General features: G+C 44.3%; 1 protein-coding gene across 1 annotated transcript in view; it reads right to left on the reverse strand.

Annotated features, from left to right (window-relative positions):
* Nucleotides 1-2,839: 2,839 nt before the first annotated feature.
* The window catches only part of ACAD8 (acyl-CoA dehydrogenase family member 8), a 617,085-nt gene continuing 596,176 nt past the window's right edge, over nt 2,840-23,748 (reverse strand). The window contains exons 10-11 of the mRNA XM_078608250.1: nt 16,242-16,344; nt 2,840-4,619 (exon numbers count right to left, since the gene is read on the reverse strand). Coding sequence (XP_078464376.1) covers nt 4,564-4,619; nt 16,242-16,344 — 159 coding nt within the window. The 3' untranslated portion in view covers nt 2,840-4,563. The remainder of the gene's footprint in view (nt 4,620-16,241; nt 16,345-23,748) is intronic.

Raw genomic sequence — 23,748 nt, forward strand, 5'->3', positions numbered from 1 at the left:
TTTTAGAAGGAGTCATGTTTGCATAGACCGCAATACCTGCAGTTATAAATACAAACAAAAGACATAACTCTGATAATGTGCACTGTCCTTGAAGTTGATTGGTCCACACCCGAGACAGCTTTCCTTAGAGCCTAGTCTCAAATGGGTTGGACCAGATGACGCCAAAAGGCGCACAACTAAGGAAAGCTGTCTCGGGTGTGGACCAATCAACTTCAAGGACAGTGCACATTATCAGAGTTATGTCTTTTGTTTGTATTTATGACTGCAGGTATTGCGGTCTATGCAAACATGACTCCTTCTAAAAAGGTGTCAGTTTTGTTGGCAGATAGAAGGGTAAAAAACCAATTATCATATTTTTACTGGCAAATGAGGTTCCCATAGTGTAGATTGTTAAACTTGTTAACTTGTGGAGAGGAATCCAGAAAGAGAGTCTGGGCTATTACCTCAAGAGCTGATTCAGCACCAATCGAACGCTGGGTTTGAATCCACACACCCATCTGTGATCGAGCCAACATCTCAAGTCTGAAATTAATACTCTTTGGTTCTTTCGGTAAAGTCACGTAGGTATAAAATAAGTTAAATCACGTTTCGGGCGCAACACAAGCGTCCGTCATCAGGTGGGACGACCACAGCAAGAAACAATTGCTGAAGTGGGCAAAATTGTAAAATTGATATTCCCCACTCATTCACCAGTGACTGCACAAAATAGATAATCTAAAATAGTTATTTAGTTATATACTTTGCTTCAATATAGCTCAGCTCTGAGGGTCAAATTGTATTATATCAGATGACATGTGGAGACCTCTGTTCATAAAGCATGAAGTATACAAAACATCTAAGTGTGAGGTAGGAGAGGCAATATGAAGTCATTCCACGAATTATTGTTCAGTGTCACGTTCCAGGGACCATTCTTAACATTAATGTGACGTATTTCTGCTTGAGGGAACTCCACAATCAAAATGTTTCACTTTGTAGGCAACACAACTGAATTTATAGTTTCTTAATTACATTGCCTTACCTTTTTTATCCCAACTGTGTTAAAATTGTTATATTAGAATCGTGTCATGAAAATAAGTAAAATAAAAACCCACAACAATTTGTTTAACACTTACAGAGAGTAATAAATAATTCATCGTTAAAGCACAGCCTCTGGGAGATGACATTTGCTGGCTGTAAGTACCAGCGAAACGTTGTACCAATTTGTGAATTGCTCTCTAACACATCGGGGTGTGCTAAAGCAGTCATATATTTGCACGTTTATTCACGTGACAACTTTATTAATTGGCAGTGTCAGGTGGCGGAGGGTTTATGATGCACTTTTTAATCACGCGACCTGACCCAAAAATGTATTGTAAATCAAACAAGCTGTGCCCACTATTTCAACTTACAAGCCTTTGTGCTAACCATTACACCACAGCAACACACAATCATCGATAAGACCAACATGGCTAGCTTTCAATGCTTTGAGGTGTTCCATTCACGTTTCACAAAATGAGCTTAATCCTATACATATATGGACTTGTTTATGTGGACACAATTTCTGTTTACACACACACACGTACACTTTTGAAGCATTCTGGAACATCGACATCGGGGTCGTCCATAATTGACGTCACACGGGGGGGTAGGGGGTGATAAATGTGACGTCACATCAAAATGCGCAACTTTAAATAAATATGGAATTGTTAAAACAACACTAATTGTTATAACAACACTCCTACATCAGAGTGCAGCGCCACATTAAATATGCACTACAATGACAATAGTTAAGCGATTTGAAGCATGTTTTATTTTCAAAATGGAAATGTTTTTTTTGGGGGGGGAGAGCTGTGTGACGTCATATTTGAGGGCGGGTCTGACTTTTTGTGACGCCGTGTGACGAGGAGGGGGGGTCAAAAATCGTCCAAAATCGCGTGACGTCATTTTTGGACGGCCCCATAAGCAGGTTTGACATGGTGGCTATTCGGTTGTAGGATCATGCCTAAATGTATTTATCAACTTCAAACAGTAAAGCATTACAACAAAGTGGAAACGCAACATATATGTAAAACTCATTTAAATTAACGTGATTTGAAAAAGTCCATCACATGGCAAGTGTGATTTTTACCACAGCATTGTAGACTGCATCTAATTCAATGCACTCGCGGATTTGAATTTTGAGAATGAAATGTTATCACAGCCGATGCAGAAAAGTTTCCAATATATGGGCTAAAGTAGAATCAATGAGGTTAGAACTTTGAAAAGGTGACATTTCCAAGCGTAGTTATTATAGGCCAGACAATTTCATTTCCTGAGCACATTCTGCACGGATACCTACTCACCACCTGCCATGTGAAAAATATTTTCCCCCCTGCAGTGAAAATATTAAACATAACGAATCTCCTATTAAAGGAACTCAATAAGCAGAAGATAACATATATAAAAACGCCCTCCAAAACAAACGGCGAATGTGATGGGAATAATACAGCCAAGATGTCAACGACTGGCCAATCATTTTTTAAATATATCTTATTCATCATTCAAAATAGCTGTAAAGGACCCTGCTTAACCTTCACGGAGATATGTGAACATCCGCTTTGTGTTTAATGCATTGCAATTTAACGTAGCCTAAATTGCTAATTAAAGAATTAAATTTGAAATGTCACCGAAGAGCATTCACAAATTATGTATCACCATCAGGCACACTGCAAGGTGTTCATGGAATTAGAATTGATGTCGGCAATTGGTGTCAAGATACAAAACTGTGTAGAAGTTGGCAATACAACAACACATGAAAATCAGTGCGTCAAGTGAGAAAAGGTCCATAGGCAAAACAAAGTAAATAATGACAGTTCAATAATTTTTTCTTCAATTTTTTTTTATTCCGTAATTTCACAGAAAAAGTGTACGTTTCCAAGGCATAGATACTGGAGGAAAAAAACAGTGCTCACAAATATTCTCAATTTAGGCAAATAAAAATTATTCTCAAGACCAATGAAATCAAGTTTATGTGATTTACATATTTATGTTATCGTTTGTCATGGTTGAGTGCGTACCGTTGGTTCCCTGACTTAAGAGAGTCATCGTGGTGAAAATTTATCAGCCAAACGTAGAAGTGACGAAAGGTTTAATGCCCTTAAGTTTACCCATTTCATATATAAATTCTGTAGGCGAGCGTGACAAGTTCTGCACACACACGACTTTAATTAGGACCTAAGCTGCTCAGCCATGTATAAGCATCTTTCGAGCCTGAGATTATTGCCGGGTTAGATCAGATTGCTGGGATTTGATCTATTTAAAAGCTGAATTCAATGTAAAACATATACGGAATTCATTTCGAAGTTTCTTTGTGCAATTAATTTGCAATATTTTGAGCTAAAGTTCATGTATCACTGCAATTACATGTTAATGAAACTATGATATTTATTAAGCAGTTTGCAATCTTATTAAATGCAGCACTGCCCCCGCAGAAAGCCTGGCAGCCCAAAGACATAACCTGTGATAACCTATTGTTGATTAAAATAGAAATGCATTTTACTACGTGAGAAATTAAATCCCATAAGTACTCCTAAAGCAATTATGGAGACTCCACAATTTTAATCCAGATCCTTATGTAATCCTTTCCTAAAATTGGGACTTTATACAAAAATTATAAGAATACACATCTTATATAAGAAATTATGGGAATTAATTACATATGCAAATTATTAAGTTTGTTGGTTGTCTTTAGCAAGCTGACAATGCTATTGATATGCCATCACCAATATGTCAATTTTAGAAAATAAATTACATACAGGATACTGTGGTAATGGTCTACATTGCATTTAATGATTTTCTAAATTCTAAACTAAAATGTACACATTTTTACCAATATTACCCAATTATTCATTTGGCCTTTCAGGTTGGTTTAAATCCAGAACAGGGCCAACTAGATCCACCAACGTCTATCCATCATTATAATCATCAAATCAATATATTTTGGGTGGTGTTACCTGGTGAGGAAATGGTGTGGCCAGCACCACGTCCAGCCACATTTGAACTCCCTTCAGTGCTAATGTTCATGTATCGCACCAGTTACTAATTTAGGCCAGAGTTGACCCTTTCACTGGTTCAGTTATTATTTTTCAGTGATGCTGTGCATGGCGAGGAATTTAATCTTTTGTACTCACCATTATGCTCCTATTTCAACAACTATATGTCCACAAAACAAAGACAAAGATTCCCCAAAGAGCCGTTTCAGGCTGTTGCAGCAAGGATTATTGGCGAGTACCTCTAAAGGCCAGCACGGTACACAACAGGGTGGTGTGGCCAGAACCACCTTTGTCTCCCCATTGCTGATGTTTACACACCGCACCAGGTACTCGCTTAAGGCCGGGTTGCACCATTTTCCATTAAAGTTGAACATGGCTTAGAATTGCACCTTGTGTGCGAAACATCACTACTCCGATAACTGTATGTGCACACACACATAGGCACGTGCAACAAATAAATGAAAAATCAGTAATCATGACAAATTAAAATAAACAAAATGTGGTGTGAGGAGAGACGCTTGTCATCTTGAAGGACATAAATCCTGAGTCTTGTTCACTGGTCTTCAAGCAAGCTCCTGGCCACGATCATTCTCATCACTTCATTGGTACCTGAAGAAAAATGGGGAAGACAGCTGCACTCAGCAGATAACAGGGAAGCCCTCTGCGTGTATACAGCTCACGTTATCAGGGCTCTCGCAGCCAGACAGCTCGAGCCCCCTGCTATTTAAATTAACTCATGGCCCGTGCTGCCCGATCCGATGCTATCTCAACATGACGCCAACGGTAAACACATTACACCGTCAGTCAGGGAGGCCCTTTTAAATATAGTTCATGGTTCGCATCAAACAAAATTAAACTTAACAACCCATCACCGCGCATTGTACTGGGGGCAGCGGAACGCGAGACCACATGGTTCACAGCCAGTATCTCACAACAAAACAAGGAAATTAAGATTCCTTTGACACTTTTTTTCCCCTTTAACATATAAATTGGTGATTTAAATGTGCAATACGGTTCCTTCAGCATGTGCCCATTTATCAATGTCACTTAAACCATCTCACGCAGGGCCTTCCCAACCGGGAGTTGAAGCTCTAAGCAGTGATTATGAAGAGTACTGTTTGCTTATATTACTCGTTTGGCTTTCTTCCCCTATTTGCAAACCAAGAACGTATGTGAAGAAAGGAAAAGAGGACCCGCAATGTCTTGCTGACACTACTGCGAACAGAAGGGCCTCCCACTCGAGGGAGATCTAGAGAGTCCCTATAGAGCAGTGTTCTTCATGGCAAGGCCCAGCGGGCCACGAGCGGCCCCTGGTGGCCTTTAGTGCGGCCTCTGACGTTTGGCCCCCAACAATACACAAATACAAAAAAAAACCTTTGCAGTCGGTATAGCGGACCTCACACTGATGATGTCTTATTGGGGAAAGTGCCTCCCCCCCCCACCTTGAAAAATAGTGAAGAACACTGCTCGAGAGGATATTCTGGCCTGCTTCCACGCTGGGAGCACCCACACTCTACCTCGCCACAAGCGATTTTCCCATCGACTAACTGGGGTACCAAATGACACTGCTGTAACGAATTAAATCCTGGTGTCTCACTGCCTGGGGTTGATTAAACATACGCTGAATAACGAGCGCAATCAGAGCGTAGCCCACGTTCTTCCTACTCTCGCGAGCATTGGGATTGACCTCATCCAAATTTTAGTGGAAATTCCAAATTCACCTGGCGGAAGAAAATATATACACGGAACAACCCCTACCGACTTCCCACTTAGTGGTACTTAACGAAGCATCCCCAGATGTATGATGAAAAAAGATGTAATCTAACTTATTTCATGTTTTTTTTTATTTAAAGCTTTCGTGACTGCTGGGACTCATATTCTTGGTTCTTTCGGTAAAGTCACGTAAAAGGGAAATAATAAAATACAAATATAAAACAATAAAAATTCTCACGACGTTTCGACTGCAACACAAGCAATCATCATCAGGTGTGCAATCCACAGCAAGAAATTTTGAAAAAAAGTGGCGGTTTGTCCTGACAAACCGCCATTTCTTTTTTATTGAATGTTATTTGTCAAAATCGCTCATCCCGCATTTATATTTAGAGATCAGATACACTTAGTTTTTGTTGCATACATCAAGGGTGACCAACAGAGGTAACATAACAGTGCCTGCACAACACAGCCATCACATTAATGCAATTGATTTTATTTGGCATTGGGGGATTTAAAAAAAACAGTTGGTAGCTGGGAGGCTCAAGGGGAAAATTCCTGTGTCACAATACTAACTCAGCTTTGCTAATATCCCGAGTTCAAATAGATCTCTGGCATCGGAGCTTAAACCAGGTTTTCCACGTGTAGCAATTCAGTGAAATCAGCAAAATCAATTTGGGGCCAAGCACAAACGCAGAGCTTGAATAATGCTAAACAATGCAAGTGAAGCTGAAGGTTATTATACCACGCAGCATCATGGGATTTACCAAAAAATGCCATGCAAATGTCATGAAAGATTCGTAAAGCTACCTGCTTTAAAAGCATCTGTGTAATTTGAAAGTCTGCAGTAGTAATGCAACATGGGAAAAAAAGAGAGAGAGATCAAGAAGATATCATAAGTAATTCTGATCATGTCACAACACCTCACTACCATTGCTTGTTTCTGCCAGAACCTGCTAATGTTGATCACCAGCCTCCCTCCTCTGTCTGATCCTATGGTGTCCTGACATTGGCTTTAGGTGTTCACCTTGGTTGTCGACCTCTTGCTGCCAGTCCGACTATGTCTGTTTTGATAACCAGGTCTCTTCCATCCTGCATATGCGCCACATTTATTACCACCACCACCTCCTCCATGTGACTTTGGAGACGATATCGGTTCCTGTCACCACATTAACCCATGTAGCTGGTACAATTATTCAACCTGGTTGTTGTTTTTGAAGAAGAAAACAAACAATTTACAAATGTATTCATAAATATAAAGAGTTACCGCTACATGATAAGCAATTGCAATCTGATGACACATTCAGAATTGAGTAGTAATACAGAATTACGGCTACCTGTGTTTGCTAATCTTATTACAATAATAACACGTTCCTTGTAACAGGACCTAAAGAGCTGCTGCATGGGTTGGCGCGTCACGGCAATACCACATCGTACGATAAAACATCCACAGTAATAATATCATACGTTTTGCTTAATACCTTAAAACTGTGATTATGATCGTTGCTCAAGACATTTTTTCAAGTATGTTATTTCCTGACAAAAAATCATTTAAATATATCAAACTACGCAAACATCGTTGTGCATAATAGATGGCTGTTAACCATTAGTTATTGCTTTGTAAAATGTTTCCGCGGTAAACGATGCAATAATGTTTATATTGGAGTTAAATATTTAATGAAATGGAGTGTGACTGGCAGCACGTGCATGATAAGCGTTATCGACTGTAATGATTACCAATACATCTGGCAGGCGTCAACCTAGTGAAGGGCAGTTAAATAATGTTAAAGCAATCTTTAATCACACTGGAAGTACAGCAAAGCACAACAAATATCAAAATGCAAAACACTTATGGGAGATATACAAATGTGAAATACATACAAACTTAAGGGAAACTGATATCCCAATCATGATATTGTGAAATTAATGTTGTAGCATATTGTGAAAGATAATATCGCGCTAAACTGAGTGGCTATCATGTGCCATGCAAATGGCATCACCACACAGGGGAATGATGCTCACTGAACAAAGGGGCGATGTTTTCTCCCCCTCGCCCCCTTCCCCCAAAGTCAATACCTTATTCAGGATGTTCTGGTAAGCACGGACAGATGCGGCCATAACACCCTCCCCAGAGAGAATATCGGGATCAACCCTCTGGTGGAAGCCCATCTGCTAGCAGCGCCGTGAGCAGGCAATTGCAGGGCTGCACCTTTACCAAGGGCAATGCTCCATCACGAACGGCGCGCTCATCAATGGACGGGATGGAGCGATGCAAGGTTGTCAAAGCCGGCCTTGACGGAACGTGATGTGCCTATCTCATCGCTCGCATACAACTCACGCGCGTAAGGAGCGCTCAGTGGCCACTGTGTCAACATCGAGCGCAGGGAATGGCAAACACACAAATACTCCGCTCTCTTGATGTATACACTGAGATGGTGGAAACAGCTTGCGCGGGGAACATCTACAGCGCATTATCTGCTGCATTCTGCGTGAAGCCGCAGCGTGTCGTGCAGTTGCTCACGTTTTCGATTAAGAAACATATTTCTCTAAGCAAAACTTTTTCAATGCCGACAATTTCTTTTGAGGCTGATTGCAACAATAGTAAAAAAAAACATACTGGCTGCATGCTTTAGTGAGCATGTTAAGTGCCTGATGCATAGTGCCAGACAGTGATATTTAACAGACTAAGGAGAGATTAATAGAAGCTGACGGCTGTGTGTGAGGCTGTGTGTGTGTGAGGCTGTGTGTGTGTGTGAGGCTGTGTGTGTGTGTGAGGCTGTGTGCATGCACGCGTGTATGCGCGCAGTGGCACAGTAATTATTTCAGTGCACGGCTACCTGGGCACAAGTTCTGGTCATGCACAACATAAAGGGCACATGGTGTCTGGACCCTAATCCTGAGCTCCCCCTTGTTTGACTCAGCCTAGACAAGTGCCTGGGGCGGTTTATTAATATGAACGTGATGGAGACAATGGTGCCTGGGCGTGTTTGTGTCCCGTTGTGGGCTATGCCACCCTCATGGTGGTCTCGCTAACAGCATTGGTCATAAAAGATGCAAAGATGAACAGGGGGGTGAGTATCTTCGTGTTTGGATGCAGTTTTTCTTTCGTACGGCAGGATGGAACAGCAACAGTGTTTGCACGTGTTACAGATTAATGCTCATTTTTTTCAACCTATCCAAGGAGGTAGCAGACGCCGTAGGGATCGCAGCCACACCGCTTGGATGTGCATGGATGGCAGGGGTGTGGTGGGTGGCTGGCACCACTCCTGTGCCACATCGATTCCTGGCAGTGGAGAATGTTATATTAACGTGACCTGGGCCACCCCTGCATTCACTCAGCCTAAAATGAGCAGACGTGGTAAGGTCAACTCAGCCTATCATCCGTTTGCAGGTGGTAAAATGGGGACCCACTATGAGGGAGATGAACAGAGGTTGCCAGATGGAAGGAGTAAGCCGCCTGGCAACAGACTGGAAATTCTACTCCTAGCTCTGGGCCACTGATGGAGATGACCATCACCCCAATTGCTAACCTGTGTAATGGACATTGCCTCAGTTGTATCAAGGACAACCACGTCGGAGGCTGGCCTCACTTCCTGTTGCCCTTCTCCGCACCTCCGGCTAGCACGCTGGCCACGTACGGTGCGGAAAAAGGGGTTCTGACCTATGTGCATGCGTAGATACTGGTTCATGCTCTGTACTGGCCTTAACAGATATACAGTTACAGAACTTGTCCAAACAATAAAATTACAGAATTACAGAAAATGACGCAGCACCTGATAAAAACGAAGCCTAACCTGAGCTTCACTTGGGGGTTCATAGTTTTTAAATGTTATTACTCAGCAGGTTTGAGTGACGTGTGACAGAGATCATTCAACTGCCGCGTGCCTAATCGACTTGCAGGTGCTTCTTGTAATCCTGTTCACTATTTGAATCGGGCCACGATGAGCAAAGATGTTTGCGTTGGATTGAAATCTTCTCTATTCCCAATAGAGTATATAATGACTCACGTGTGTCATCCAACACTGTGGAGATCGTAGGGCTCATGTATCACACGCAACTACGTCATTTTGTAAATAAACACCCACCTGCCGAGAATTGAGAGGTGGCCCCTACGATGGAGGATTTTCTCCACGCAATGCCGATTTTGTAAACACGTGTCAGAATCAGAATCTTTATGAGATCCTTGAGAAATCCGATGAGCTCTGAAACTCTTTTTTTCACAGATGTCCAGTCGGGGCAGGTCAGAATGTTACAAGAAATACGAAAAAAATATTAGAGTGCAAAGTATAGAGAAAGGTAAGCAAATCACTAAAAATAAATCTGTTAAAACTAAACTTTATATATTTTTTACCAGGTATGTGTCGGTGATAAAGGCGCAACCCTCCACTACAGGGACCTAACCCCTTAAAGTGAATATGGCCTACTCTTACTTGTTGGCGAGATGTCGTAGAGTAGGTGGAAAAACCCACAGTTACCCCACCACACGAGATCAATTAGTCTATTACTATTTATTTTGCTGGGTGGACAGAGGCAGAATGATTCAAGAAACTTGCTCATTCTTTCAACTGCCGTGCTGGAAGAACAAACCAGTGACCTCTGGATGACAAGTTCACTGCGCTAACCATGACAGTACGGGAGCATCTCTCAGCACGTATAATAACTCAATAAAGAAACGGCCAAATATATCCCAACAAGGGTCAGTGGATCGTGTGGATTTGTAAAACTGCCAAACCCAATGGGCTGTGGGGTGGGCAGGAGATTGCAGCATAACGCGTGGGCTCGTGAACCAATTAGTCTAGTTAATAATAAAGGTTTTTGGGTTAGATCGCGTAAGTATAAACATGTCTAAACCCTCCACCACCCGACACGGCCAATCAGTAAGGGATTTGTCACGTAAACAAAACGCCAAATAGTTACTACTTCAGCCCACCGGTGTGTTGAAGAGTGAATCCACAAAATTTACAATCTGAGTACGACGTTTTACTTGTAATTACATCCAGTATCCATACTCTTTGGTTCTTTCGGTAAAGTCACGTAGGTATAATATAAAATAAATTAAATCACGACGTTTCAATTGCAACACAAGCAATCATCATCGAAACGTCGTGATTGAATTTATTTTATACCTACATGACTTTACCGAAAGAACCAAAGAGTATGGATCCCTGCAGTCACGAAAACTTAAAATCTAGATTACATCCAGTATCATCGGCCAATTTGCCCGATGATGCTGGCAAATCGCGAAAGCCTATGAATATTGGTCGCGAAACCTTACGTGTTAAACTATTAGTGTAGACCAGTGGTCGGCAACCAAAATAACAAGGAGAGCCATTTGTTTTATAATCCGGTACAAAAAACTCAACAATTCAAGATCTGCAATGCACGTGAATACGTACAGACATTATGTACACGAAGCAGTCCATGAAGGGCCACATGGGGCTCCGGACCGGCAGGTTGCCGACCTCTGGTCTAGACCATTGAGTATGATCACTTTGCAGGCATGTGGGGTTTTCTTTTTGCCAGGTACTCTGTTAATGTCTCACGTGCAACAACGACAAAAAACCCATGAAAAACGTTGAATTGGTCAAAGAAACCCAATGCAAACACTTCCCAAAACCGCTCTTGGGACTCATTGAGGCTTTCCTAAATGAATGCCTTATTATAAAGAAACGAAACTGCCAGATTAATCACTGTGGGTCACATGGTGCTTTTTCTGTGGAGCCATTAGGCCATCCTTGTTGCATTGTGGTGCCCAAGATCCATCAGCCGCTGGGGGAGGAAAAAGGAAATGGGCAAAACCAGGGAGGGTTTGGTTGCATAATGTGGGTGATATGGCAGTCAACGTGACAATGTTACAAAAGTTAACGTATTGTCATCAACTCTGAAAGTATCCTTTTTATTTTAGTGGCTTCATTCCGCACCTCCGATTAGCACAGTTGGCTATGTACGATGCGAAAGAAATTCAACATACATACAAACATTCACATATTGCCTACTGATAAGTCTGACGACTGGAGTTTTGAGAATAATGTATACATGGCTCAATATATAAAACTGCAGGGGTGTTTCTGTATGCTTATTTTTGGCCTTAATTGATGCTGACTAGCAGCACTTGCCCTACAGGCAAAGGGGTGCATAGAGAGATATTTGTTTGTGTGTGTACATGTTTATATTTATGTCTGTTATTTTGCTTAATGGCGTATGTGCATGTGTTTTCCCCGGTGTGTCTATATACTATGTGTGTTTTGTGTCTTCGTGTTTTAAGGCCTTAATTGGTACTCTCAAACAGTACTTGCCCCTAAAGGCAGAACGCATAAATAATGGATAATTATTTTCCTGTGTGCATATCTTCATATATTATTGTGTACTCGCCCCAACAATCCATTGAGGCTATACGGGGATCTTTGTCTTTGTACTTTACTTGTCTTGTATGTGCATATTTACGTTGTATATGTGTACGCATTTGTGAATATGCATGTCGTGTGTGTTGCCCTTTGAGCATACGCAGAGAAAAAAGTACGCCGAGACTGGCACAAGCGTCGTGATGACGTGACAATTGCGGAGCGCCGAATGGCTGTTCTTGTCGCTGTATATGCGTATGCGTCTGTGAGCACGTTTGTGTGCATTGGTGCCGGCATGTGTGTGTGTGTCTGCCCCGCGTGGGTATGTCGGTGTGCATGTATCGGGTGAGCAGTTGTGTTGCGATTAGCGCACTGCACCACAAACCTAGCCACCCGATTATCTGAACTGGTCCTGGGCATCCACAAGGTCGACTCAGCCTCAAATGAGTACCTGGTCTGGTGTGTAAACATTGCCACAATGGAGACAAAGGCGGCCACAGTGCCGGCCTTCACAGGTGCTACTCGCTAACAGCACTTGCCCTAACAGTGTGTTATCGGCTATACGGGGGATCTTGGGCTTTGTATTCAGGTCAGCATACACAGCATCATGCAGACGATTAAAGGGGGTATAGACTCAATACCCCGGGGGGTCAGGGCAGCTCTAATAAGGTGGGGGCTAGGGGGGCGGGGGTCAGCTACGGGGTTGCGGAGCAGGAGACAGCGATGGAGACAAATGCAGCCCTGCACAGTGCAGATAGAATGTCATATTATTTTGATTTAATCAGTAACTTTCAACTTGATGAGTAACTTGCGAGAAGGTAAGCCAGGCCAGTCTCTATCACTAGCATGTTGTGTTCATTATCATCACCCGATCACCACCATTCTCACCACCATCATAAAAAACCATGAATAACTGAAAGCCATTGTGATGTAGGTCACCAAGGTTGTTGGACCATATTTCCCCACGCTGGAACAAGTTGGTGAAATAAATAAACCTCAATCCATCATCCACTCTGGGTTGATAAAGAGAGTAACTTTGGAATGATTTACCAATAGTTGTCCCTATTCCTAATCCCAGATATGGGAGCAGAGCATTTCCACAACTAATTTTGGACAATCATCTGAGATGATTGCCAACTAATTATTTCAGAAGGGAGTCCAATCAATCTCAACTTTTGGCTATCACACTGATTGCAAGTTTAACAAGATGTAATGGTAGGAATGAACTGTACAAGGCAGTACTTGCAAAATCAAACGTAGGCGCATGTCACACACACGCAATCATAATAACATCGCTATAATTAAATTCACACAGTCCTTGGCTATCTGCTGATGCACCTTGTTAATACTCCTTTCTGGTATTTTTTCCATCATTATAAACACACGAACTGCGATGGCCGTGGTGTGCCAGCGTTAAATCCAACATCCAAAATAAGAATGCCTCCAAGACTATCGCAGGGCTTGCTGGAGGAAGATGTGGCCCTGTTTTCTCGACTACTTCCTGACGTTACCCTACTTGCCCCATCTTCTACCTTTCACCGCCATCACTCTTCTTCTCCTCCCCTTTTCCTTTCTCTTCTCAACCTCTTCCTCTTGTCTCACGTCTCCCCTCTCCATTACCTTGCCCTCCTATTGTTTCCTATATCATAAATAGAGGCCCCTATTTTACGGATGTGCTTGCTATTGTTGACAGTTCAAATAAAATATTGTAAAAGGTACATACAACTCGTAACGACTCCTACATTACTCGAGCTAAAAAGGTTTTACTTGCAAGAAAACAGATCATATATCTTGATGGGATCTCTCACCTGGCCCCCAAAAATGGGCCAACGAACAGAATTTTTAGGTTACTTAAAAAAAGCACGTGGTTCTGGCTCCATCAACGGAACGCAATATGTGAGCTCAGGACATCAGTGTGTCCCCACTCGACTGAGCAATTAATTCCAACTTGCAAACTATTGCTCAATTTATACTCTCAAGCTGAACAGAATCGATTCAACTTTGGCCACTTACATTTTTTTTGGGGAGGGGTGTGGGCGGGGGAGCGGCAGTCATTACACACGTTATTCTTTTTGTGCGGGTGCAGTCATCCCTGCTAGGTGTACGCCATTTCACTGGGCGGACACGGAGGCCGTTTCACGCGAGGAGACAATGTTCATTTTTCATTTGTTCACCCTTGGGGCTTGAACCTTGGAACACGGCACCCTCGGCTCACTACCCTGCCACAAAGTGTGAGGCCAGTGGGCTATTCAGATGCCTGCTGGGTTGCTTATATATATAGTATCGCTAATTAATTCCATTGTGAGTGGGTAGTGTGCACTGTCGAAATAACTATTGCTTAGGGACATGCCACTTCGTCTAAACATATTCAAAGTCACCCGGCAGTATAAATGGGTACGTGGCAGTTCGTCGATCAGCAGGTTGTGTATGGTGGGGTGAAGTGTGGGTACTCCCACTCCTTCCAAGACGTCTGGCCAGCGTGTAAGGGTAGTCCACATACACTCTAGAAGAGCGCTCGAGCGCGCCCTCTAGTGGAGGCCCTTCCAACAGCAGTGGCGTGAAAATTTAATTGCAGGGCCGTGCCTTTGCCTTTTGTTTTACACAACCACTGTTTGATTATTTTTTTGCCCGCAATCAATATCTGTGAACTAATTATATTAACAGCAAAATAATTGGAATGGAAATAGGTTTATATTGAGTTTTATTGACAAATTATATTGATACCCCTTGTGTGCGTGGCAGGTGTTTTGTGCGTGTGCTTGTGTGTGTTATGGTATAACTTCGATCTAATTTAGTCAGGCTGCACAAGCACCATCTATAATTTCAACAAGGATCCCCTAAATGTATGTTTTTTACACTAATGCTACGAGTATAAGTGATTACTTTTTTAAATACTCCTAACTGCTCAGTGGTTAGTACAGTACATTTATTTGAATTCCAGGAAAGAGTCAACTCAAACCGTCATCCCCAATGACATTTCGGAGAAACTGGCTCCCACCATGGAAATGAGGACTTTCCACCGCTGGCTTCGGGCCACGCATGGTGTTGAGCATCACCATGATGCTCGCTTGAACAAGGAGACACAAACTGTGCTAAATTTAGTCATCATCATTGGTTATTGTCTAATCACGGCTGGATGAAGTCACCTGCTTCTGCAAACCATCTCTCTGTTGCACACGAGGAGCCGGTCTAATCGCTCCATCTCCGTCAGAGGCCGCCCTCTCCGGCACAGTCTTCTTCATCACTCATCATGCCTTTTATGCAATCCATTATGTCCACATTGACTCAGGTTTCTTAACAGTCAATTAATATAATTATAATAAACACAGCTTATATGGTGCCTTTCATAAAAAATCAAGACGCTGATTTTGGATAACTCCACGATCCATGTGCTCCCTTTCTGTCTCTTCGTATAATTCCGAGTACGTGTCTCGAGGTGTGATCTACCCCTTGCTGGCTGCTCTGCAAGCAAACAAAGAACAAGTGTGTGAAGCAGCACCTGAGATTGTGGGCTGGAAATACACACGGACGTGGTTTGGTAGATTTCAGTGGCAATTACAATTAGTATTTATTCAGGATTTAAATGCAGCTGCATCTCAACTTCAAGACGTTATCACAACCTTGATGCTTCCTCGCAATAATTTCCTTCATTTGCCAGTTCCCAAAAATGTTCAACAGTTGCCTTCTAACCTGCAAGGCCCGCTCTGACAGTCTCCCGCCCTCTGCCTGCAGGGCTCCTGCCTGGTTAATGACCTCTGTAAGTGCCACTCTAATGCATCACTGTGCTCATTTATATATCCTTTCCAGCGTGTGTTCCACTGTATTTGTCAGTGTTTCTGGACCAGGATTTGTATGCATGAGCCGGTCAGGTAGCTCACCTGCAGAGCGATCAGCTCGCCGTTAAAAGGTTGCGAGTTCAAATTCTGGTTGGGAATTCACTCAGCTCATCATCCCCCCCCACCCAGGATCTTAAAATGAGTAGCACTTTGTGGCGAAGTCAACTCGTGGTTGTTTACGGATAGTATCACTCCCACCATAGGAATGTGGAAATTCCAACAACGGGAGATGAGCACTGCCTCAATGCTCATTTGAGCAGGAAAGAACGTTGACCGTTAAATGTATGTAACGAAGCACAGTTGATCCCATTAATTCCCCTTAGGTATTGGCTGTCCTGACTTACCTTCAAGAATCTGATGCACGCGAGTGTCTCGCATGTACTGCTGCACAGGATAGTCCTTCAGGTACCCATAACCTCCATGCATCTGCAGAGCCTGGTTACATATCTGTGTCGCACGCACACACACACACACGTAGAAAAAATGGTCAAAAGCACAGGGAAGAATCCAACGTAAACAGCGTTTGGCACATTACGGCACAAACCGTTTGTATTTGCATGCAGACAAGTTTCTTTCCTGGCAATATTCCTCTTCTCCCCGTGGCCGCTGTTCCCACACCGAGGTGTGGTCTACCCCTTGCTGACTGCTCTGCAAGCAAGCAAAGAACACGTGTGTGAAGCAGCACCTGAGATTGTGGGCTGGATATACACACGGACGTGGTTTGGTAGATGTCAGTGGCAATTAGAATTTGTATTTATTCAGGATTAAAATGCAGCTGCATTTTAACTTCAAGACGTTATCACAACCTTGATGCTTCCTCGCAATAATTTCCTTCATTTGCCAGTTCCCAAAAATGTTCAACAGTTGCCTTTGAACCTGCAAGGCCCGCTCTGACAGTTTTCCGCCCTCTGCCTGCAGTTCTCCTGCCTGGTTAATGACCTCTGTAAGGGCCACTCTAATCTATCACAGTCAAATAAAACTAAACGAAGCTATTTATATTTTACCAGGTAAGGCCTACTGAGCTGTACAGCTCTTTTTGCAGAAGCGACCTGGCCGCAAATGATAGCTCAACGAAGTGGCTTATCATGTGGAAATATATAACACCGGAGGACCCGGCGAAACATCCACAGGGAGAACATGCAAACTCCAAATATACACATGTCAGGGTTGGGATCGAACCAACGACCTCTTGTATACCTGGCAAGGTAGTTAACATTTCGTCACTGCAATGCCCATGCCTCCTCCATCCTACACGCTTGTCCCACTCATCACAATTTCCTCTTCTGGGTTATATCTTGAATACCACCTTGGCATATACATTCCCAACTGTCAAGTCGTTTCCTTAATTCTGCTGTACTCCTCACAGCATTACACCATCACCAGAAGGGATGATGGCAGATTGCGTGGCAGCCAAGGAATGGAATAGATCCGTAAGGACATTCACGGAGGAGATGGAGCGATAAAATGAGTTCATATTTAGGTGTTTGGTAGAAGATCTCGCCGGCCAACTGTGCACAGCAGCAACGGAAGCACTGGGGCTAACTAAGCCGGGAAAACACTTCATTGACAAGCAAATATGGTGGTGGAACGAAGAAGTTCAGCTAGCAGTGAAAGAGAAGAAGCTAGCTTTCAAGAAGTGGCGCCAAACGCTCGCAGATCTGGATTACCAACAATACAGAAACTGCAAATCGGCAACGAAGCGAGTAGTAGCAGCGGTGAAATTAGCTCAATACGACCAACTGTATGTCGAACTGGACACCCCAGAAGGTGCCAATAAGATCTATCGACTGGCAGAGGCGCGCCATCGTTCGACTCAGGAAATTGGTCAGGTCAAATGCATAAAGGATGAGAATCACAGTGCTCTCAGAGACCCACCCGCCATCCTTCAACGCTGGAGCGACTACTTCTCTGGAATCTGCAACCAGGAATTTCCCCACCCACCTATTATTAGCGCTGAACACGTCCTCGGTCCGGTTTCACCTATCACCATCACCGAAGTGGAACAAGCTATCAAGAAAATGAAGAATGGGAAAGCGACTGGCCCGGACGATATCACTGCTGAGGCCTGGCAGATCCTTGGCAGGCAGGGTGCTGCCCTCCTTACCCAGCTCTTCAGCACCATCACGAGCACCGGTGAAGTCCCAGAAGCCTGGTCGACCAGCACGACGGTTCCAATTTGGAAGGGTAAAGGGGATGTGGCAGAATGCTCGAATTACAGGCCAATCCGGCTCCTGTGTCATGCGATGAAGATCTTTGAGCGAGTTTTGGACACGAGGATTAGAAACATCATCACCCTATCACCCAACCAATGCGGCTTCGTCAAAGGATGTGGCACTACGGACGCCATATTCGCGGCGAGGCTTCTGCTGGAGAGGCACAGAGAGAAGAACAAAGCTGTGCACGTGTCGTTCCTCGACCTTGAAAAGGCATTTGACAGGGTCCCCCACGACCTCATCTGGCACTCGCTTCGATCCCATGGAGTCCCTGAAACCTACGTGCATTGGGTGCAACTCCTATACAAGAACGTCACCAGTGCAGTCAGGTGTGCAGTGGGCATATCACCGCCATTTCCCATCAGCGTTGGAGTGCACCAAGGATCGGCCCTGTCACCACTCCTGTTTATCCTGTGCAAGGACACGATCACTGCCGACCTGCACACGCCCCTGCCATGGTCAATTCTCTACGCGGATGACGTCTTCCTCTCAGATGAAGAGAGAGGAGAAGTGGAAAGACAAACGCACCTGTGGAAGGAACGTTTGGACGAAAACGGGATGAGGTTCAACATCAAAAAGACGGAGTATATGGAGTGTGGCCCCCAAACCGACGGCACCATCAGCATTGACGGAGAAGATCTGAAGAAAGTGAGGGACTTTAAGTACCTAGGCTCCACCATCAGCTCAGATGGTAGCATCACGACTGATGTGAGGTCACGAGTCAATGCGGCATGGATGAAGTGGAGGAAAGTCACCGGAGTCCTCTGTGATCGGAAAATTCCGGATAGGCTGAAGGGAAAAATTTACAAGACCATCGTCCGACCAGTGGCACTCTATGGATCCGAGTGCTGGCCAGCCACAACTGTACACAAACAAGCTCTCCACACCATGGAGATGAGGATGCTCAGATGGAGCCTCGGACTCACTCGATGGGATCGTGTCATGAACGAAGACGTTCGGAAGCGACTTGGTGTGGCCCCCATTGTGGACAAGATGCTTGAGGCAAGGCTTCGGTGGTACGGCCATGTAATGCGAAGTGAAGAGTCATCAGTGGCCAAGACTGCCATGCGTATTGACCCAGAGGGCCGCCATCTACGCGGACGTCCGGAGAAGCGATGGATGGATCGAATAAAGCAAGACATAAAGACGGTCAACGCATCCCCTAAAGATGCCCTGGACCGAGCCAAATGGAAAAGACAATACCGAAAAGCCGTCCCTGCGCCACAGCGGGAACAACGCTAGGAAGAAGAAGAAGAAGGTAGATTGCTACATTGAAGGGTCGTAAACGGTGGCATTGGCTAGAGGAAGTCTTCATCCAGGAGTTGATTGATGATCCTTTACATTATCTAGATCTATGGTTGTTAACCTTTCAGTCGTAATATTTTTGTATATAAATACAACATGTTAATAAATACATAGATGTGATGAAACAAAGCAGTTGTACTTACGTGCCTGTTCCTGTGTTTCGATGATTTACCTTCTAAAAAAATCTGGCCATGTCTCGCACCCCCAAGGGGTGCGTGATGCACCCCAAGTTAAGAACCACTGCTCTAGATGTATCTGTACAGAGCCTTGAAGTGTGGTCGTACTTGCACGCTATCTAAATGTAGATGTTATTGTGTTATAATAACAAAAGCTGTTATAGTGTATTGCTCATTAATTAAGGGATAGACAAAAGGCAATCATTTAATGTTATATATGTTATTGCTGTTGAGCTGTGTAAAGGCAAGAAGCATACTCAGCTTACCAGCCATAAGAGCTCGCTTTTTATTCTCTGGAAGGGCCTTGTGAAGTTTTGATTTGTCCACAGTTAACGACTCACTCTGTGAAATGGACTTATTGCTCTCAAGCCATACGACTTGTGGATTAAAAACATAGTTAATGTAACATATGGGTGCCCAATACTCCCGCAGAAACATCTCTTGAAAACTCCTACAAAAGCTTGTCACCAGATAAAGTGGAGTTTGTGGGGAGAGAAATGTCGGTTTACTGCATAATACAGCATGAGACGGCTAGAACCTGGCAAGAGTTTGACTGTGGAATTATTCAACCTTCCGTGGGGATTATTCCACTTTTATTGTACAAACTCCACATGTTCTTGCGTCCTTGAAAGAAAAGTTTTCTTTTGGAGAAACAATGCAGACATGGGTCACTTGCTCGAAGTTTCATCATGAACGCAAGATTTTTGGTTAGAGCAAAAGCCTCTGAACATTACATTCGCAGTGTCTCTTCTGAATTCACAGCAAGCTGGGCACGCTAGTCTATCGAGTGAGGCACTGGCATTTCAATGTGGAGTGAAGAGTTAGTGTGACTGCAAAATATGTCCTCATGCTCTCGTTTATAATAACAAAAAAATGAAAAAATACTACCTGCTCAAACAAGCAATAGGGTGGTCATCATCTCAAACAGAAGTCATCGCCAGTAGTGGAAATTCCACATTCCCGCGGTGGTTACAAGTTTATCTATAGAATGGCTAGCGTTGTTTTCCAGTCGTGGTACAAAATTGTATCAATCACAGAAAGATAATGGGCTTACTCAGCCCTCCTGAACTAGGATTCAAGATTAGAAATCAAAGAACACAACACTGTAGTAATTAAGATGTCCCAATAAACAATGGGGGAATGAAAACACAAGGAATTGAAACTGGGTAACGAGGCTACAGTATACTATGATATTATACACACACTCATTTTAGTGAGCAACAATTAAGGATAGTACTGTTTAGTCAGCAACATACCTGGCCAATTTGACTCCCGAGTGCTGAGGTTTACAGTTCTCACGAAAAACTCGTGGGTGTGCGAGTCAGCCTCAGGGAGACTCCGTTCCAATAGCACCGGGACAATTGCATTAACATGTATGCCACTACTGCCATCACTCACCCACAAACTCTGAACACCTTCTGGAGCAATTTCTTTTACTTTGGCATATATTGTATGATGCAATGACAAATGTGTAACTAACGTTGACTTGCTGATGTTTGAAAAATACATTCAACCAACGCAAGCCCGTTGTACTGCACTCACCCACTCAATCACTGACTCACTCACCATGCTGCAGGTCACAGCAAGTCACTCACTCACCCACTACTCAATCACTCACTCACCATGCTGCAGGTCACAGCAACTCACTCACTCACTCACCCACTCAATCACTCACTCACTCACCCACTACTCAATCACTCACTCACTCACCATGCTGCAGGCCACAGCAACTCACTCACCCAATCACTCACTCACCATGCTGCACGTCACAGGAAGTCCCTCACTCACTCACCCACCCAATCACTCACTCATTCACTCACTACTCAATCACTCACTCACTATGCTGCAGCTCACAGCAAGTCCCAACACTCAATCACCCACTCAATCACTCACTCACCAGGCTGCAGATCACAGCAAGTCACTCACCCACCCAATCACTCAATCACTCACCATGCTGCACGTCACAACGCTTCTCCTCTACTTCTTCCTTCGCACTGCTCCACTTCCCTCCAAATCCCTCCCATCATCTCTTTTCTGAATTTCATAATACTACGCAATTAATGGAACAAATTAACTCGTAAATATCATAACTTTCGTGGTGCTATATTCTTAGGTTTTTTCGGTAAAGTCACGTGACTTTACCGAAAAAACCTAAGAATATGATTCCTTGCAGTCACGAAAGCTTCAAATCTAGAATTTCGTGGTGCTGTTTGTTGCTGGCTGTTTGGAATATTGGGCATTTAAGCCTGTGTTCAACAATCGCGATAAATAAAATAAAATAAAACCTTCTGCTGCTGATGTTCACGGGTTGGACTCAAACCCAGTTGCTTTCAAGAAGTGCACTTACTGGAAGGCCATGCATTCACATGCTTACAATAACAACAGCCTCCATTCGCCACTAAGTGGCAGTGACATGACCACGGCACTTGTGATAGGTCTGGTGCACTCTGAGGCCACGTGAAGTGTCCTGAGGTGACCGGCAGATGCACCACCTGTACCCCCTACCATGGAAACTTGCTACATTTTAGCCCCCCCCCCCCCCCGCTCGTTGTTGTGAGCATCGATCCCCTGCCCTTTGCTGTTGTTGGCGAGCAACTGCCTCCAACTGCCCAGTAGCATCCTTCACGATCCTCCTCCATAGCGGCCGATATTGACATGGCTGGTACTGGTCTTCGGCAAGTCCACGCAGCTCTGCATCCTCCTATACCGCATCAGTCCAACTCTTCTCCAGGCCATGCCGTGCCCATTTATCTCCATCTAGCTGGCCAAACAGAAGTTGCTTGGGCAGGCGGTGACTGGGCATGCGAGCTACACGACCCAGCCAACGCAGCCTTGCTCGCCAGAGGAGCTCACCGATAGAAATGTCTCCAGATATTTCAATGATTTGTTAATAATCCTTGCCAGGATATTTCCTGGCACACTGAGGAGGGAGATGCCCCAGAAGTTGTTCCAATCTGTATCGTCCACCTTCTTAAAGAGGTGGAACCACCAGGGCATAATTCCAATCCTCATGAACCTGTCCTGTGGTCCACACAGTTATGATGATGTCATATAGGGCAGTTTGCACACAGGCGGAACCCTCCCTCAGCAGTTCACTTGGGAGATAATCTCTTCCTGGCGCTTTACCTGGTTTGAGACTTCAGATTGCCCCTCCTACTTCGTCAACAGATTGCACCTCAGCCAGCCACTCACAAGGGGTGATTACTTCCACCAATACTTGAGGCACAGCCGCAGCAGGGTCGTCCCCACCTTACCCAATGATGTTATCTGGACTGAGGGAATTCCCCTCCCCAAGACCTCACATAAATGCACCGCAAACATGCAGACCTGTTACTGGGAGTCTGAGATCGGATCACCATTTTTTTCCCTTAAGGATGGTGATAGGTGCCCCACCCCGACACCGTGGCTCATGCTCTGTACTGGGTTCCTACTGAAATATAACAAAACAAATACAAAAAAGGATGGCGATAGGAAAGCTACTGCGAGTTACTTTTTGATGGAATTAAAGAGTGTCTTGCGAACACGAGCTATCGAGGTAGTTTCTATTTCCACAGCAACCGTCACCCACCACTCATCCTTGTGTAGAGGAGTAGTGTGAGCAACCATGAGGGGGCAAACAGAGGGAGGTGCGAACAAGTTGACAGCCGAGGATGACGTCATGTCACGGGAGCTGTAAGGGGGTACACACCTTTGGGAACAAAGGCGGGTCTGAGCTAGGGGGTGGCGCCGCCAAAGGGGGTACTGTGACGAAGGCGGCGTCGTTGTGGGGAGCCAGAGCAAGGATCGGCTGGAAGAGGTCTCTCTCTCCTCGTCGCCGGGTGGTGTTGGATGAACCCCCGTCCTGGGCAGATGAGTGGGAGAGCCAAGGGGATAGCCGAGAGCTGGGCTCCAAGTATTCAGTAAAGATCGGCTGAGAGAGAGGGTTCTCTGTCCACGTCGCCGGGCGGTGTTGGATGATCCCCCGCTCCGGCCGGACGAGAGAAAGAGCCCCAAGGGATAGCCGAGGGTTAGGACAATATAGTGTGCGGGACAAGGACCAAGAATAGATAGCACCTACCTCTGGTGTAAGTTTAGAGTGTTGTGTGCAACAGTGTTGATAAATGGCAACAGCCCTTATAGTTAATCCCATATCCACGTGGTCTTACTGCACAACACTT

The sequence above is a fragment of the Lampetra planeri genome, chromosome 29 (genome assembly GCF_965212315.1).
Source record: "Lampetra planeri chromosome 29, kcLamPlan1.2.h2, whole genome shotgun sequence".
Lineage (NCBI taxonomy): Eukaryota > Metazoa > Chordata > Hyperoartia > Petromyzontiformes > Petromyzontidae > Lampetra > Lampetra planeri.